We start from the raw sequence: 16,841 nt of genomic DNA, 5'->3' as shown, positions 1-16,841 counted from the left end.
ACTTTGCTGTCAGTGGGCTACACAGAGCCTCCCCCTCATTCCTCTTCGGGAAGCACTTTTCTATGCACAGAAGCAGCAGCTTAAGGTTAAGGAGTTTGCCCGACTCCATCTACAGAACTCTGAAAACTGCCAAATCTGAATTTCCATCCAGCTCCATCTACATAGCTGGACAGTGGCGTAGCAGTTTTTACGTATCACCTGAAAATGTTTAGACATTCCAAATTAGAGACAGGATTAAGTTAGTTTAAAAAGCTCAATGAAGACAAAAATATGAGACTAAAAATAGTTTGGTATGTTACAACTTCCTTCTAATCCAAATAGCAATGTATATTTTCAGGCTGAGAGGCCGAGGCTACAACCGCAGCCTGGATTTCCTGCTAAGGTCCCCACAGCACTGTCATTCTCCCTGCTCAGAAACTGCTTTCTGCATATGAGGTAGAACAATGCATTAATTCATTACGAACAAAGATTTATTAAGGGACTGCATGATGGTAAACACTAGATGGGGAAGATACAACAAACAATGCTTGAATAAGTTTACTGTAATAGCCACAGTGGATTTAACTGAAGCCCATGAGATGTAAGCTTCACGTTCTCTCACTTGCATGGAACCCTTTGAAGGCCCTATACTTAATTTTCTATGCAGAATTTTAATTCTTTTTCTTTCTTCCCTCTTTTTGAATATTGTTCCCTGTAAATCCTTGTTGTTATACAGTAAATCCTTGTTGCTTATCTATTTTATTTATAGTAGTGTGTATCTGTTAATCCCATACTCCTAATTTATTCCCCCTTAGTAACCATAAGTTTGTTTTCTGTATCTGTGAGTCTGTTTCTGTTTTGTAGATAGATTCATTAGTATTCTTTTTTAGATTTCACATACAAGTGATATCATATATTTATCTTTCTCTGTCTGACTTGCTTCACTTAGTATGATATTCTCTAGATCCATCAATATTGCTGCAAATGGCAATATTTCATCCTTTTTATGGCTAGGATTTCATTGTATATATATTCTTTTTCTTAAGAAGAGTCCCCTAAATTACGTAAGTTTCAGGTTCCACCAAACCTGGATCCATCCCTGATTTCAGGTATGAATCTTTGGCTGTGAAATCAAGTGTACGAGAAATATGACTACTTGTGCTATAGTCAAATTTATTTTCTATTTGAACATGCCTTCCGTCGAGTGGAAGAAACAACCTCAGCAAATACAGAGATCTTCCCAGAAGTGAATCTATAATAAATTGTGAGTGGAGTCTACAGGATACCAAGACACTGAGGGAGGGGGCGTCTGGCCCTAGGTTGTCCCTTGTTGTGCTTGCTGTCTCTGAGACTGTCTCTGACCTAGAGGTGTACAGTCCAGGTATATTGGGTCTTTGTCCTTCTGGTCCTGATTATGAGCTCTCCCTAGGTTAGCTCTCTCTCTCTCAGCTTCTTCCATGTCTCTGAGGAAGGGAAGACCCTGAGGGATCAAAGCGTTGGGATTCTTTGGCTTCCCTTCAGCACCATTCTGGAAATACAAGAAAATCTGAAGCTATGTCATGTTATCTATGTCTAGACATGCCAAGCATCCGTGTCCACTCTATTGCTCCTGTGCCATGCCGGGCACTGGAAGCTTCTCTGAGGCCCTCCTCATTCCTGACTCCACCTTAGAAATGAGGCATAGGCTTCCTATGTTCTAAAATCCCTCAAATCTACTTGAGGAGAGAACCAGAGTTCAGTTGCAAGGCACTGCTTCTTTTAAGAGGAACTGGTGTCTCAGCCCATTCATGAGTTGGATTGTGCAGTGAGGAGAGAAGCTATTTCTCATCCATCAGAATTTCATCCATGACTACTGTTTTTTACATAAACACTGTGCTTTGTGTCCTTCAGGGTTTGGTTTTTGAAGCTTAAAAGGCAATATTCATGTGCCTCAAAATTTTCAAACTGTCAATCTCTGACTACAAAGGCAATTTTTTGCAACTTGCAAGACCAGAAATGATTTTCTGTGCTCTGGTTCTCCTTGAGAGGCAGTGAAAGTAGAATGCGCAAATTGGAGAGCCTGCGAGGCACAAGGAATTAGTTAGCAATTCATAACATTATCTGGCCACATCATCTATTCAGTAATGGCATTTCAGTGGCTGAGAAACTGACCATAATGCAGGTGTCTGCACTAGCCACCTTTTCTTCCCATCAGAAAATATTCTAACCCATTGAGTTGAGTGAATGTTCATGTGCTGTGGATGAGTGCCCATTGTTAAGGTGAACTAGTTCTTGGTCAGGGATATTTGACCATGCTCTGGGTAACTATAATAGCCTGTCTTGGGGTCACTTTATGCAATTAGACTATATGAAAGGTGACGAGTTGAAAATTGTTTTCTAAATTTGATAGGTACTTTCCATCTATCATAGCTGGCATTAGAAGTTCTGCATTCAAAAAACAAACAAAAAAACAAACAAGCAAACAGAGAAGTTCTGGATTCACCCTTGCTAATGGAGAATGTAATTTGCTGTACTCAAACACAAATCCTTACACAGAAAGCTTATCCACTACATTTTAGTGCTACCAAAATAGTAGTTTTGAATGTCATTTTCTAATAACACCACATATAATTTTGAGTAGTTTAGATAGCAGTATTTACATGTTTTTTGATTGCTTGGAAGTATGAAAATATGAGGGATTTTTGTTATACAGTACCTTTCTTGACATACTAAAGCACCTAACAAAGACTAATTTAGAATTCTTCACAGCATTGACATGCAGAAATGTCAACAGTTTACTTTAATTCAAAATTAATAAAAAATAACTGAATCAGGATTTAACAAACCCTGAAAATCACCCATAATTTGGAATTTAAAATACTATGTCAGAGGACTAGTTATAATATGCCTTTCATTTCCTGTAGAGTTATTTATGATGGATGTGGGCTTTGGATACTTTTCACTTCCATTTACAGTGGGTTTGGCTTAAAAAGATTCCCTTTTTGAATTTCAAATAATTATTGAAGATAATTCGAAGGTATTTTCAAGATGAAGGAAATTGAAGCACACAATTACTAGATAGAAGAAAGCTCTTTATAAATAGCAGGCTTGATCAGTGCATGTGAAAACAGGCAACGCTATTAGATTTGCTAAGATGGAACTTTTAATGTTCAGTTAAGGATCAATATCTAAACTTCTCTGATTCAGCTACCAGTCATTTCATACTAAAGGTGAAGAATTCTTCCCATTTCACCTTTTGATAATGAAAAATAGAAATAATAGAGACAAATGCCCAAAGGCATTTCTTCCCACCATTTTTTTTGCAAAAAGAATCATTTCTAATAATCTAAACCTTAACTATAAATACGATGATAAGAAATTAACATTGTAAAGGAGAAGGTTAAATTCTTGACTGGGTAAAGCCAGAATCAACAATTACTTTTAAGACAAAAAAATTTCTGTCTAGTAAGCTGTTAACACCTGTGAAGGACTAAGCCATAGAATCAAGGATGATATCTTTTAAAAATAGAAATTGAGTGAATTCAAAGTCTCCAACTCTTTCTTCTTATTCATTTATTTATTTATATATTTAATCATTCACATATTTATCCTTTTATTCACTTAAAATTTTTTCAAATATTTATTGGATGCTTATTATATGCCAGGCTATTTTAAAAATCACATTCCAAATTCCAATAAATTATAATTGTTCAGAGAAATATGTTCTCGTTAAAGAATTTAAGCACCTTTGAAAAATAGTTGAATTTCATAATGCCATTTGCAGCAACATGGATGCAACTAGAGATCATCATACTAAGTGAAGTAAGTCAGAAGGAGAAAGACAAATACTATATGATACCACTTATATGTAGAATCTAAAATATGACACAAATGAACTTATTTACAGAACAGAAACAGACTCACAGACATAGAGAATGGACTTGTGGTTGCCAAGGCGGGTAGGCAGTGGTGGGAGGATGGATTGGGAGTTTGAGGTTAGCAGATGCAAACTATTATATATAGAATGGATAAACAACAAGGTCCTACTGTTGCAAGGGAACTATATTCAATATCCTGTGATAAACCATAAGGGAAAAGAATATGAAAAAGAATTTATATACATATGCATAACTGAATCACTTTGCAGTACACCAGAAACTAACACAACATTGTAAATCAACTATACTTCAATAAAATAAATTTTAAAAAATAAATTAATTTAAAAAATGGTTGAATTTTAAATACAGCCCTTATACACAGTCACATTTTGCTCAGCAATGGAAATTGATCTTTAAGTAATTCAGATTAAAAATGTAATATTTAACTACAGATATATGCCAGTGACTTAAATTTGTTTGAAGATTATTGTGAAGTTATTCAAAATTTACTAAGCTTCAAGAGTCCACTTACCACCCAGCTGACATAGAATTGTTGATAGTTATTAATGTACTGTGAGAGTAAGGCAAGACTCTTATGTAGTGGTTTAGAGGTGTGAAACATTTTATTATAATATACCAGTTGTAAAACATTGTGTAGTACTACTCATGGTAGAAAAAAGTTTTCCCCTTGACATCATCTATTCCCTTGAGTAGAGTTTGGCTATTTATGTGTGGCTTGCATAACTGAGAATTAACTGATCACAAAAATAAGCAGTTATATACAGAGCGCATTTATAGAAATCCTAGTTAATTTTCTTGGTTAAGCTTTTAATTACATCCAATTATTTCCTGTTAGTTCATTGAAAAACCTAACAAATAACCAAGTGACGACTAGCTAGCATCACATCTTACAAGTTATTTTTTAGGAAACACCAAACTAATTATGACTTTGCCTGCAGCTCTTAAACAAAAATTAAAAATTATTTTTATTTCAGATGCGATCTGTGAGCCGAGTCTTTAAGTTTATTGATATGCCAGCAGAAGACGGTAAACCTAACAAGTCATTGAAACCATCCAAGGATGACCAGCTCTCGAAAGTTATGATTATCAAGAATCAACATGTGAAGAAAGATGACATCTGGCCCTCAGGGGGCCGAATGACCGTCAAAGACCTCACAGTGAAGTATACAGATGGTGGGAATGCCGTATTAGAGAACATTTCCTTCTCAATAAGTCCTGGCCAGAGGGTGAGATTTAAACATTGCTTGCTTTGTTAAACCTGTGTTCAGTAAGTGAATCTCAGTAGCCTAAAGCAATGTGTTAGTAGAATCCATTTGTAACACTGTTATTGTAGACTAGGACCAATATTGAACACAAATATTTTCAAGTTATTATATGAAGTCATTGTTTCATGTGAAATATACTTTGCAAAGTCCTGAATCTATATAATGGAACCATTTTATTCCAATTTATTTTATTTTTGTATTAATTTTTATTGGAGTATAGTTACTTTACAATGTTGTGTTAGTTTCTGCTGTACATCAAAGTGAATCAGTTATATATATACATATATGCACTCTTTTTTAGATTCCATTCCTATTTAGGTCACCACAGAGCACTGAGTAGCGCTCCCTGTGCTATACAGTAGGTGCTCATTAGTTATCTATTTTATACATAGTAGTGTATATATGTCAGTCCTAATCCCCCAATTCATCCCACCCACCTCTTTCCCCCTTGGTAACCATGAGTTTGTTTTCTACATCTGTGATTCTATTTCTGCTTTGCAAGTAAGTTCATCTGTACCACTTTTCTAGGTTCCACATATAAGCAATATTATATGATATTTGTCTTTCTCTTTCTAACTTACTTCACTCTGTATGACAATCTCTGGGTCCATCCATGTTGCTGGAAATGACATTATTTTGTTCCTTTTATGGCTGAGTAATACTCCATTATATATATATATGTATATATGCCACATCTTCTTTATCCATTCCTCTGTCGATGGACATTTAGGTTGCTTATACAAACAGCTCATGCAGCTCAATATCAAAAAACAAACAACCCAATCAAAAAATGGGTAGAAGATCTAAATAGACATTTCTCCAAAGAAGACATACACATGGCCAAAAAACACATGAAAAGATGCTAGACATCACTAATTATTAGAGAAATGCAAATCAGAACTACAGTGAGATATCACCTCACACTGGTCAGAATGACCATCATCAAAAAGTCTACAAATAATAAGTGCTGGAGATGGTGTGGAGCAAAAGGAACCCTCCTACACTGTTGGTGGGAATGTAAATTGGTGTAGTCACTATGGAGAACAGTATGGAGGTTCCTTAAAAAACTAAAAATAGAGCTACCATATGATCCAGCAATCCCACTCCTGGGCATATAATGGGACCTTTTTTTTTTTTTTTTTTTTCAGTTTATTTATTTTATTTATTTATTTTTGGCTGAGTTGGGTCTTTGTTGCTGTGTGCATGCTTTCTCTAGTTGCAGTGAGCGGGGGCTACTTTTTGTTGCGGTGCGCAGGCTTCTCATTGCGGTGGCTTCTCTTGTGGAGCACGGGCTCTAGGCACGTGGGCTTCAGTGGTTGTGGCATGCTGGCTCAATAGTTGTGGCTCATGCGCTCTAGAGCACAGGCTCTGTAGTTGTGGCACACAGGCTTAGTTGCTCTGTGGCATGTGGGATCTTCCTGGACCAGGAATTGAACTGCATTGGCAGGCGGATTCTCAACCACTGCGCCACCAGGGAAGCCCTGGGACCATTTTAAATGTGATTCTACTTGCAGAATATCTAATTGATTGCTACCTTACCAACTAAAGAAGCTGTTAAATAAACAAAAATTATAACATGTTTTAGATTTTGCATCTTGAAACTATCTTCCATTTCAGGTGAGGGAAATATTTTGTTGCTGATTCCATCTAAAGTTTTCTTAAATTTTACCTAATTGACACTCTTTCAAACAAGTGGTACTTTTTTTCTTAGCTTTTTTCAATTTGCTTGTTTAGTTGCAGTTTTCATCAAGGTATGGATTGTTAAATTTTTTTCCCAATAATGCACTAAGCTATAATTATTTATGAAGCAATAATTTTTTATTATTTAATAAGCAAAAATAACCTTGTACTATTTTGAAGTGTTTTTTATGGATCCCAGCACTGGGCTGAATTCACAGAAGTTACTCAAATATACGGATTCTGGAATTGATTCTTAGAGAAGGGGATGGTCATTCTACCTGCATTTTATGCTCTGTAAATGTGATTTTATATTCTCTCCAGATTCCTTATTCTGGGCCACTCTGTAAATCTAGCAGGAGTATTATATTGTTTTGATTGCTTTCTTTTCCATTTAAATTGAGATAGAATACAATAGGGCCACTTCTTATGAAAACTGAATTTTATTTTATTTTATTTATTTTTAAAAATATTTATTGAGTTGCGCCAGTCTTAGTTGCGGCTCACCAGCTCCTTAGTTGTGGCATGCATTTGGGATCTAGTTCCCTGACCAGGGATCGAACCCGGGCCCCCGGCATTGGGAGCACGAAGTCTTAACCACTGTGCCACCAACGAATTCCCTGAAAACTGAATTTTAAAACTTCATCTCTCTGTGGTTTAATTTCAAACAGAGATTTTTTTTTTAATTGGGGAGATAATGGTCAGTAAGATTTGTTAGGCCATCATCACTGTCACCAACACAGAAACAGACTGTTTTCACTTGCTTTTGCCCATGGGTTTAGGAATGTTTGATAATTGGATGTATTAGGCAAAGTTCTGATAAGAAAAAAGTATAGAGTGAGCAAAAATTTTCTACATCTTATGCTAAATGGCTTGAAATTGCACACTGGAAATTTTGACTTACCTTTTAGTCTAGTTAGGAAAAATATATTCACATACTACTAAAATTAGCTCTTTATTATATTTATGCTCATCAAGAATGAGATTTGTTTTTTCCTGAGAGAAAAGTATAAATGGGCATAAATGGAAAGACTAGGTTCTAGACTGAATTTTCCCCTAATGTTAGAATGAGGTTGTCTAAAGTTATGCTTTGGAACTAAGTAAAATTAATGGTTTGCCTTCATTCTTCCCTTCCATTGAGAAAAGCATAATTAATTACTCTTTCTTGCTTCATACATCAATGAATGCCATAGGCAGCTGAAGGTCACCAGGATGGATGCCAAAAGTGCTGTGAAGTTATAACAACAGCAACAGATAGGTTGATCCACAAGAGGAATAGATTTGGTAAATTATTTGCTTTCCCTCCTCCTGACATTCTCCCATCCATTTGCTTTTCCAATGCTCACTTGCCCACTAAATTAAATACAAACAAGTCCTAGTAGAGTGATAGTTTCAGAGTCCTCATTTTTGTAGGTAGTTTCCTTGATGTGAGAGTAGTAATCAGAGATGCTGTAAAATGAGAAGAAGCAATATGCCCAGGCATTCCATCTTCTCTGAACCTTTATACAGGAAGCAGGCGATGTGTCTTTGCAAGACACTCCCTAGGTGCTTTGGGAGAATTGAAAATTACTCACATAAGGCTATAGATGTTTATAGACCACTTATCATGTCCTAAGCACTGTTTAAAGACCTTTATTTGCTATCACATTTGATCTTATTATAACTCCAAAGGTAGATGTTATTACCCTTTTTGCGCATAGTGGAAGAAACTAACAATCAGTTAAGTGAGTGAAGTAGCAGGGATCTCAAACTCAGATCTCTCTGACCTCAAAGTCCTTTTTTACCTGCTTCTCTTAAAAGAAGAAAAAGAAGGAGCAGAAGAAAGAAGACAGAAAGAGAGAGAGAGATCTGTCACAGAAGATGTCAATCTAAAAGGGGAAATGTGAAATCCAGTAACAGCTAAAGCAGAATTACTCTGAAGCTAACGAGGCTGAGGTTTCAAAGAACTTCACTTGCCTGAGCCCCTTTCAAGGGCCTGTACATAATTTTGTGTTTATAATTTTGAAATCTTTATTCTTGAAAAGAGCTCCCCTCCCCGCCCCCAAAAATTATACCCTTGAATAAGAGATATATAGATAAAATGCTAAGGTGATTCAGAAGAGGAAGCAGTTATTATCATTTGGCTGGGAGTTGGGCTGTTCAGGGAAGGTTTACCACAGGAAGTAGCATTTAGAATGAGGCTTCAAGACTTAAACTGTGATTTGAATAATTAAGGTGGGTGAAGAAGGGTGCTGTAGGCAGAGGGAAAAACATGAGGCATGGAGCATGTATGGAAAACAATGACTGGTTCAGTCATTCGATGACTGGAGGATGCATAAAGGATGTAATTGGATCCAAGATTGGTGCAAGTTGGTGCAGATTATGGATCTTGAGAGCCAAAGCAATAAAGGGAGGTTATAACTCAGAAAATCCTAATTGCTTTTGCTACCACATGGTCTTTGAGAGCAGTGGTTCTCAAAGTGTGGTTCCTGCACCAGCATCATCTGTGTCACTTGAAAACTTGCGAGAAATGCATATTTTTGAGCCTCACTGAGCCCTACTGCCCAAGGGGTGGGGACAGTGGTCTGTGTTTTATCACACCTTCCAGGTGGTGCTGATACATGCCCATCTACTTGTGAGAACCCATATTTAAGAGAGTCGTTAGGTGTAGAGGAGTGATGTAGAAGAGTGAGGGTAGAATTCCAACTGTAAAGGCTTAGGGAATGGGTGAGTCCTAAATTGAGGGGTTATATAGAACACCAGTGTTGGTGGTGGGAGAGAGAAAGCAAGAACATCTGTCTAAGAGGATAGGTATATAGAGGGATTTGCCTTTGTTCTGTAGGAGTAGTTGGGAGTTTTTTTGTTTGTTTGTTTTGTTTTGTTTTGTTTCTTGAGACAGGAGGAAAGGAGATAAGTGGAGTTAAAGAGAAGTGGAGTTAAAGAGAATCATTGAGCAAAAAGCTGGAAAACTGAAGGTGTTCTTATTAGGCTGCCTTAATATTTTAAGTCAACTTCCACAATCATCAAAGTTGAGTAGTGTCAGTCCTCTGATTTTGTTCTTCTCCTTTAATAATGTGTTGACTGTTCTTTTGCATCTCCATATAAACTTTAGAATCAGTTTGCCATATACACAAAATAACTTGCTGGGATTTTGACTGGGATTGCACTGAATCTATAGATCAAGTTGAGAAGAACCAACATCTTGACAATATTGAGTCTTCCTATCCATGAACATGGAATATCTCTCTATTTGTTTAATTTTTCTTTGATTTAATTCATCACTTTTGTAATTTTTCTCATCCCGATCTTGTGTATATTTTCTTAGATTTATACCTAAGTATTTCATTTTGGGGAGTGCTAATGTAAATTGTATTTTGTTTTTAATTTAAAATTCCACTTGTTCATTGATGGTATGTAGGAAAGCAGTTGACTTCTGTATATTAACCTTGTATCCTGCAATCTTGCTATAGTCACTTATTAGTTCCAGGAGTTTTAGTGTTGATTCTTTTGTACTTTCTACATATATGATAACGTCATCTGTGAACAAAAACAGTTTTACTTTGTTCTTCTCAATCTGTATGCCTTTTATTTCCTTTTCTTGTCTTGTTGCATTAGCTAAGATTAGGATGCTGAAAGCAGTTGTAAGAGGGGAGCATTCTTGCCTTGATGTTGATCTTAGTGGGAAAGCTTCACGTTTTTCATCATTCAGTAATAATAGCTGTAGGGTTTTTGTAGAGGTTCTTTATCAAGTTGATGACCTTCCCCTCTATTCCTACTTTGCTAAGAGCTTTTATCAGGCATTGGTGGTGGATTTTGTCAAAGGCTTTTTCTGCATCTGTTGATATGGCCATATTATTTTTCTTGCCTGTTGATATGATGGATTGTATTAATTGAGTTTCAAATGTTGAACCAACCCTGCATATCTGGGATAAATCCCACTTAGTCATGGTGTATAATTCTCTTTATACTTTGTTGGGTTTCATTTGTTAATTTTTTAAAGCATTTTGCATCTATGTTCATGAGAAATATTGATCTGTAATATCTTTAGTTTTGGTATTATGGCAATGCTGGTCTCATAGAATGATTTAGGATGTATCCCTTTTGCTTCTATCTTCTGAATGAGATTGTAGAAAATTGGTAGAATTTCTACTTTAGGTGACTTGTAGAATTCACCAGTGAATCTATCTGGGATTGGTGCTTTCTGATTTGGAAGGTTATTAATTATCAATTCAATTTCTTTAAAAAGTATATGCCTATTCAGATTGTCTATTTCTTCTTATGAGTTTTGGCAGATTGTATCTTTTAAGGAATTTGTTCATTTCATCTAAGTTATCAAACTAGTGGGCATAGAGTTTTTCATAGTATTTCTTTACTATTAATAATATGTATTAAGAGATGTAGTGAGTTTCCCTCTTTCATTTCTTTAAAAAATTTTTAATTGAAATATAGTTGACATACTATTATGTAAGGCTCAGGTGTACTACATAGTGATTTGACATCTGCATACATTATGAAATGGTCACCACAATAAGTCTAGTAACCATCCATCCCCATACAAAGTTATTACAATATTAACCACATTCCTTATGCTAAATAAGGTAAATATTCTTTCATTTTTGATGTTAGTAATTTGTGTCATCTCTCTTATTTTCTTAGTTAGCCTGGCTAGAAACTTATAAAATTTAATGATCTTTTCAGAGAACCAGTTTTTAGTTTCATTGATTTTCCCTACCAATTTCCTGTTTTCAATTGGTTGATTCTACTGTAATTGTTATTTATTTATTTTTCTTCTGCCTAATTTTGATTTAATTTACTCTTCTTTTTCTAGTTTCCTAAGATGGAAGCTTAGATTATTGATTTTAGTTATTTCTTCTTTTTTGTATTACATATTCTTTTCCATACAAGATATTTATATTATACTACAGATATATATTTATTTTGTATGAGATATATTAGATATTTCTATATTAGATATTTCTTCTTTTCTATAGCATTTAATATTATAAATTTCCCTCTGTACTGCTTTTGCTGCATACCACAAAATCTGATAAATTTCTTTCTTATTTTCATTTATTTGAAATCTTTTTTTCCCTTGAGATTTCTTTTTTACCCTATGTGTTGTTTAATGTCCAAGTATTTGGGGATTTTCCAGCTGTCTTTCTGTTATTGATTTCTGGTTTAATTCCATCGTGGTCTGAGAGCATACATTGTATGAGTTGCATTCTCTTGAATTCGTTAAATTGTGTTTTATGACCCATAATGTGATTTATCTTGGTGAATGTTCCCTGTGAGCTTGAGAAGAATGTTATTTTGCTGTTGTTGGATGAAGTAGTCTATAGGTGTTAATTATATCCAATTGACTGATGATTGTGTAGAGTTCAATTATATCCTTACTGATTTTCTAACTTCTGTGTCTGTCCATTTTTGATAGAGGAATATTGAAGTCTCCAACTGTAATAGTGGATTCATCTATTTCTCTTTGCAATTCTGTCAGTTTTTGCCTCATGTTATTTTGACACAATGTTGTTAGGCATATACACATTAAAAATTATGTCTTTCTGGAGTATTGGCCCCTTTATCATTATATGGTACCCCTTATCTGATAATTTCTCTTGCTCTGATATCTGCTCTGTGTAAAATTAGTTACTACAACTTTCTTTAATTAGTGTTAACATGGTATATCTTTTTCTGTACTTTTAATCTATTTCTATATGCCTTTACATTTAAAGTGGGTTTATTTCTTTTAAGTGAAATTAGTCAGGGAAAGACAAATACCATTTGGCTTCACTTATACACGAACTCTAAAAACAAAAAAAATGAACAAATATAACAAAACAGAGAGTCATAGATACAGAGAACAAGTGGTTGCCAGAGGGGTGGGCACTGGGAGGATGAGAGAAATAGGTGAGAGAGATTAAAACTTTTTGTAGTTGCCCTAAAATTTGCAATATATGTTTTCAACTAATCCAGGTCACCTTTAAACAACACTATAGTGCCTCACAGGTCGTGGAAGTATGTTATTATAACAAAATACAGTTGACCCCTGAACAGGGTGGAGGTAGGGGGTGCCCACCCTCTGCACAGTCGAAAATATCTTCTCTGTTTATCCGAGATTGCTCTGTACACATGGTCCCTCTTTATCCGCAGTTCTGCATCATCTAATTCAACCAACTCTGGATATTGTAGCACTGTAGTGTTTACTATTGAAAATAATCTGCGTGTAAGTGGACTTGCACAGTTCAAACCTGTGTTGTTCAACGGTCAACTGTACTCCCACTTCCTCCCTCTTTGTCCCTTGTATTGTTGCTGCCATTCATTTCACTTATACAGAAGCATATATATAAACATACATAATTGAATACATTGTTGCTATTATTATTTTGAACACACTACTACCTGTCAGATCAATTAAGAATAAGAAAAATAATATTTCTTATTTTACCTTCACTTATTCATTCTCTGATGCTCTTCCTTTCTTTACGTAGATCAGAATTTCTGACTTAATTTTCCTGAAGAACTTTTTAAAACATTTATTGCAAAGCTGATCTACTGGCATCAAATTCCCTTGATTTTTGTTTGAGAAAGTCTTTATTTCTCCCTTATCTTTTGAAGGATAATTTCACAAGGTACAGAATTCTAGCTTGGTGGTCCTTTTCTCTCAACACTTTAAATATTTCACTCCATTCTTTATTTGCTTGCATGTTTTCTGAAGAATAGTTGAATTTAGTTCTTTTCTTTGTTCCTCTATAAATAAGGTGGTTTTTTCCCCTCTGGCTTCTTTCAAGATTTTTTCTTTATCTCTGATTTTCTGTAGTTTGAATATGATATACCTACATGTAGTTTTTTGGCATTTATCCTGCTTGGTGTTCTGTGAACTTCCTGGACCTGTGGTTTAGTTTTTGACATTAATTTGGGGAAGTTCTGAGTCATTATTGTTTCAAATATTTTTGTTCCTTTCTCTCTTTCTTCTCCTTCTGGTATTTCCATTAGTGGTATACTATACCTTTTGTAATTGTCCCACAGTTCTTGGATATTCTGTGGGGTTTTTTTGTTTAGTCTTTTTCTCTTTGTTTTTTGGTTTGGAGGTTTCTGTTGTCATAGCCTCAAGCTCACAGGGTTTTTTTCCTAGCCATGTTCAGTCTGCTGTGCCCATCATAGCCATTCTTCATTTCTGTTAAAGTGTTGTTGTTGTTTTTTATCTCTTGCATTTCTTTTTTAATTTTATTAAAATTTCATTCTCTCTGCTTACACTATCTGTTCTTGCATGTTTTCTACTTTTTCCATTAGAGCTCTTAGCATATTATTCATAGTTGTTTTAAATTCCTAGACTGATAATCCCAACATTTCTGGCATATCTGACTCTGGTTCTGATGCTTGCTTAATCTCTTCATACTGTGTTTTTTGCCTTTTAGTGTACCTTGTAATTTTTTTTTAAAGATTTTTTTTTTTGACATGGACCATTTTAAAAGTCTTTATTGAATTTGTTACAATACTGCTTCTGTTTTATGTTTTGGTTTTTTGGCCACGAGGCATATGGGATCTTAGCTCCCTCACCAGGGATCGAACCTGTACCCCCTGCATTGGAAGGCGAAGTCTTAACCACTGGACCACCAGGGAATTCCCTACTTTGTGATTTTTTTGTTGAAAGGTGGGCATGATATACTGGATAAAAGAAACTGATAATTAGGCCTTTAGTGGTGTAAGGTCTGGGGAAAAGGGAAGTGTTCTATTGTTCTATAATTAAGTCTCAGTCTTTTATTGAGACTGTGCCCTTGAGCAGTGAACTTCACAAGTGCTTCTCAGATTCTTCTCCCCCTTAGGTGCAACAGTACACTTGTGTGGGCTGGAGTTGGGTATTCTCCTTTCTTTGAGCAGTTAGGTTCTAATAAAAAACCCAGTAGGTTAGGTTCTGGTAAAATAGTCTCTCTTGAAGGAGGCCTTGTTAAGAAAAACAGAATGTTCTGTAATATTATGAAATTGTGGTTTCCCACATCTTCCTGCTGGATGCACCAGAGGGTATTTCTGTGTACTTCACTGTGAGATGAACTGTAATTGAGCTCCTGGAGGTAATACTTACAAAAGTGTGGGGACCTCTCTATGAATGACCTCACTGGGAGGTTTTTACTCTCAGACTTGACCACACTGAGCCTCCAGCAATTTGTTGGTTACAGTTTCGATTTCCTTACCCTCGCTCAAGTTGCTATGGAAGTTTCTGATCATGTGTTTCTGCTCCAGTAAGTTGTGATTCTGTCTCTCTCTCCACTTGTGGTGGCAATGATTTGCCCTGTGACTTCATTTTCTGAAGGATCTAAGAAGAGTTTTGATTTTCAGTTTGCTCAGCTTTTCACTAGTTGTTAAGATAGAGTGATGACACCCAAATTCCTTATATGCTGGACCAGAAACTAGAAGTCTTGTTTTTCAATTTTTTGGTCCCTTTGCCTGGCACATTGCCTAGCTTACTATATGTTAAATGCGTGAATGAATGAATGGATTATACCTACTTCTAGGTCATATGATTGATTACAGTAGGAATTGATTCTTAAAATGTTATTCTGAGCAACTCTCTTAAGAATGTAATTTCTACTGCTTTGCCCTTAGAACCTTTAACAACATCTTGCAAACTGTAACAAGATGCCCCCCAAAAAACTTCTTGCATGGTGATTAAGAAGTAGGCTCAAGTTTAGTATGGATCTTCCTTGACTTATGATGGGGTTATGTCCTGTTGAACCCATCATAAGTTGAAAATATTAAGTCAAAAATGCACTTAATACACTTAATCTACTAAACATCATAGCTTAGCCTGGCCTACCTTAAACAAGCTCAGAACACTTACGTTAGCCTACAGTTGGGCAAAGTTGTCTTACACAAAGCTTATTTTATAATAAAGTGTTGAATATCTCATGTAATTTATTGAATATTATACTGAGTGAAAACAGAATGGTTGTATGGTTATGGAAAGGTTGTGAGTGTATCAGTTGTTTACCCTCATAATCACATGGCTGACTGGGAGCTGCAGCTCACTGCTGCTATCCAGCATCATGAGAGAGTATCGTACCACATATCACTAGCCCAGGAAAAGATCAAAATTCAAAATTCAAAGTACAGTTTCTACTGAATGCATATTGTTTCGCATCATTGTAAAGTCAGAAAATTGTAAGTCAAACCATCTTAACTCAGGGACCATCTGTATATTATTTCTATTATCCAAAAATCCTGCAAGCTTAACTGTGGTCTAATTCATCTTCTTAAAAGAGAGAGAGAAAACATTGGAAAAGGACTTAAATGGGCATTTCTTGTTTAATTTTTAATGAATTTCGGTGTTCTTGGTTCTATGGTGTGTCTGAGTCCATTCAGGCTGCTATAACAAAATATCATAGGCTTTGTGACTTATAAACAACAGAAATTTATTTCTTACAATTCTGGAGTCTGGGAAGTCCAAGATCATGGCACCACAGGTTCAGTGTCTGATGAGAGCCCACTTCATCATAGGTGTCTGTCTTCTCACTGTAACCTCACATGGTGGAAGGGACAAGGGATTTCTCTGGGGCCTCTTTTATAAGGGCACTAATCCCATTCATGAAGCCTCCACCCTCATGACCAAATCACCTCCCAATGGCCCTACCTCCTAATACTGTCACATTGAGGGTTAGGATTTCAACATATGAATTTAGGAGAGACACAAATATTCAGCCTATAGCATGGTGAAAAGATGAAAAAATCAATATTTTGTGCAGAAAAATGATTCAACCTTCATATTAAAACACTTTGTTCATAGAAATTACTTTAGTGAAGAGATGTCCTATTACTTTCTGGGCTCTTAATTTAGGCCTTTACTTCACAGAACCTGTGCTTTAAAATTTTATTTTCAATGCATGAGAAATGTAGCAAGTATTTCATAACTTTAACTTAAAAACAGTAACTTTAAAAAAAACTTATTTTTCTTTTCAGTCTCAAATAGTTTTTTCTTAAAAGCTTTTGATTTTTGCCTAAATTTTTAACATCACCTTCCCCTAACTAGAATATCTCTTCCTTTTTTTCGTTTTCTCTTTCCTCTCAAAATACA

The 16,841-nt window shown here is 35.5% G+C and overlaps 1 protein-coding gene across 3 annotated transcripts in view; it reads left to right on the top strand.

Moving 5' to 3' along the window:
* Window positions 1-16,841, top strand: part of CFTR (CF transmembrane conductance regulator) — a 195,621-nt gene that overhangs the window by 150,325 nt on the left and 28,455 nt on the right. For all 3 annotated transcript variants that reach the window (XM_057550593.1, XM_057550594.1, XM_007195128.2), the window contains one exon: window positions 4,832-5,083. In XM_057550593.1, the coding sequence (XP_057406576.1) occupies window positions 4,832-5,083 (252 nt within the window). The remainder of the gene's footprint in view (window positions 1-4,831; window positions 5,084-16,841) is intronic.

The sequence above is a fragment of the Balaenoptera acutorostrata genome, chromosome 7, assembly GCF_949987535.1.
Source record: "Balaenoptera acutorostrata chromosome 7, mBalAcu1.1, whole genome shotgun sequence".
Lineage (NCBI taxonomy): Eukaryota > Metazoa > Chordata > Mammalia > Artiodactyla > Balaenopteridae > Balaenoptera > Balaenoptera acutorostrata.
This window is presented reverse-complemented; position numbering and strand designations above follow the sequence as displayed.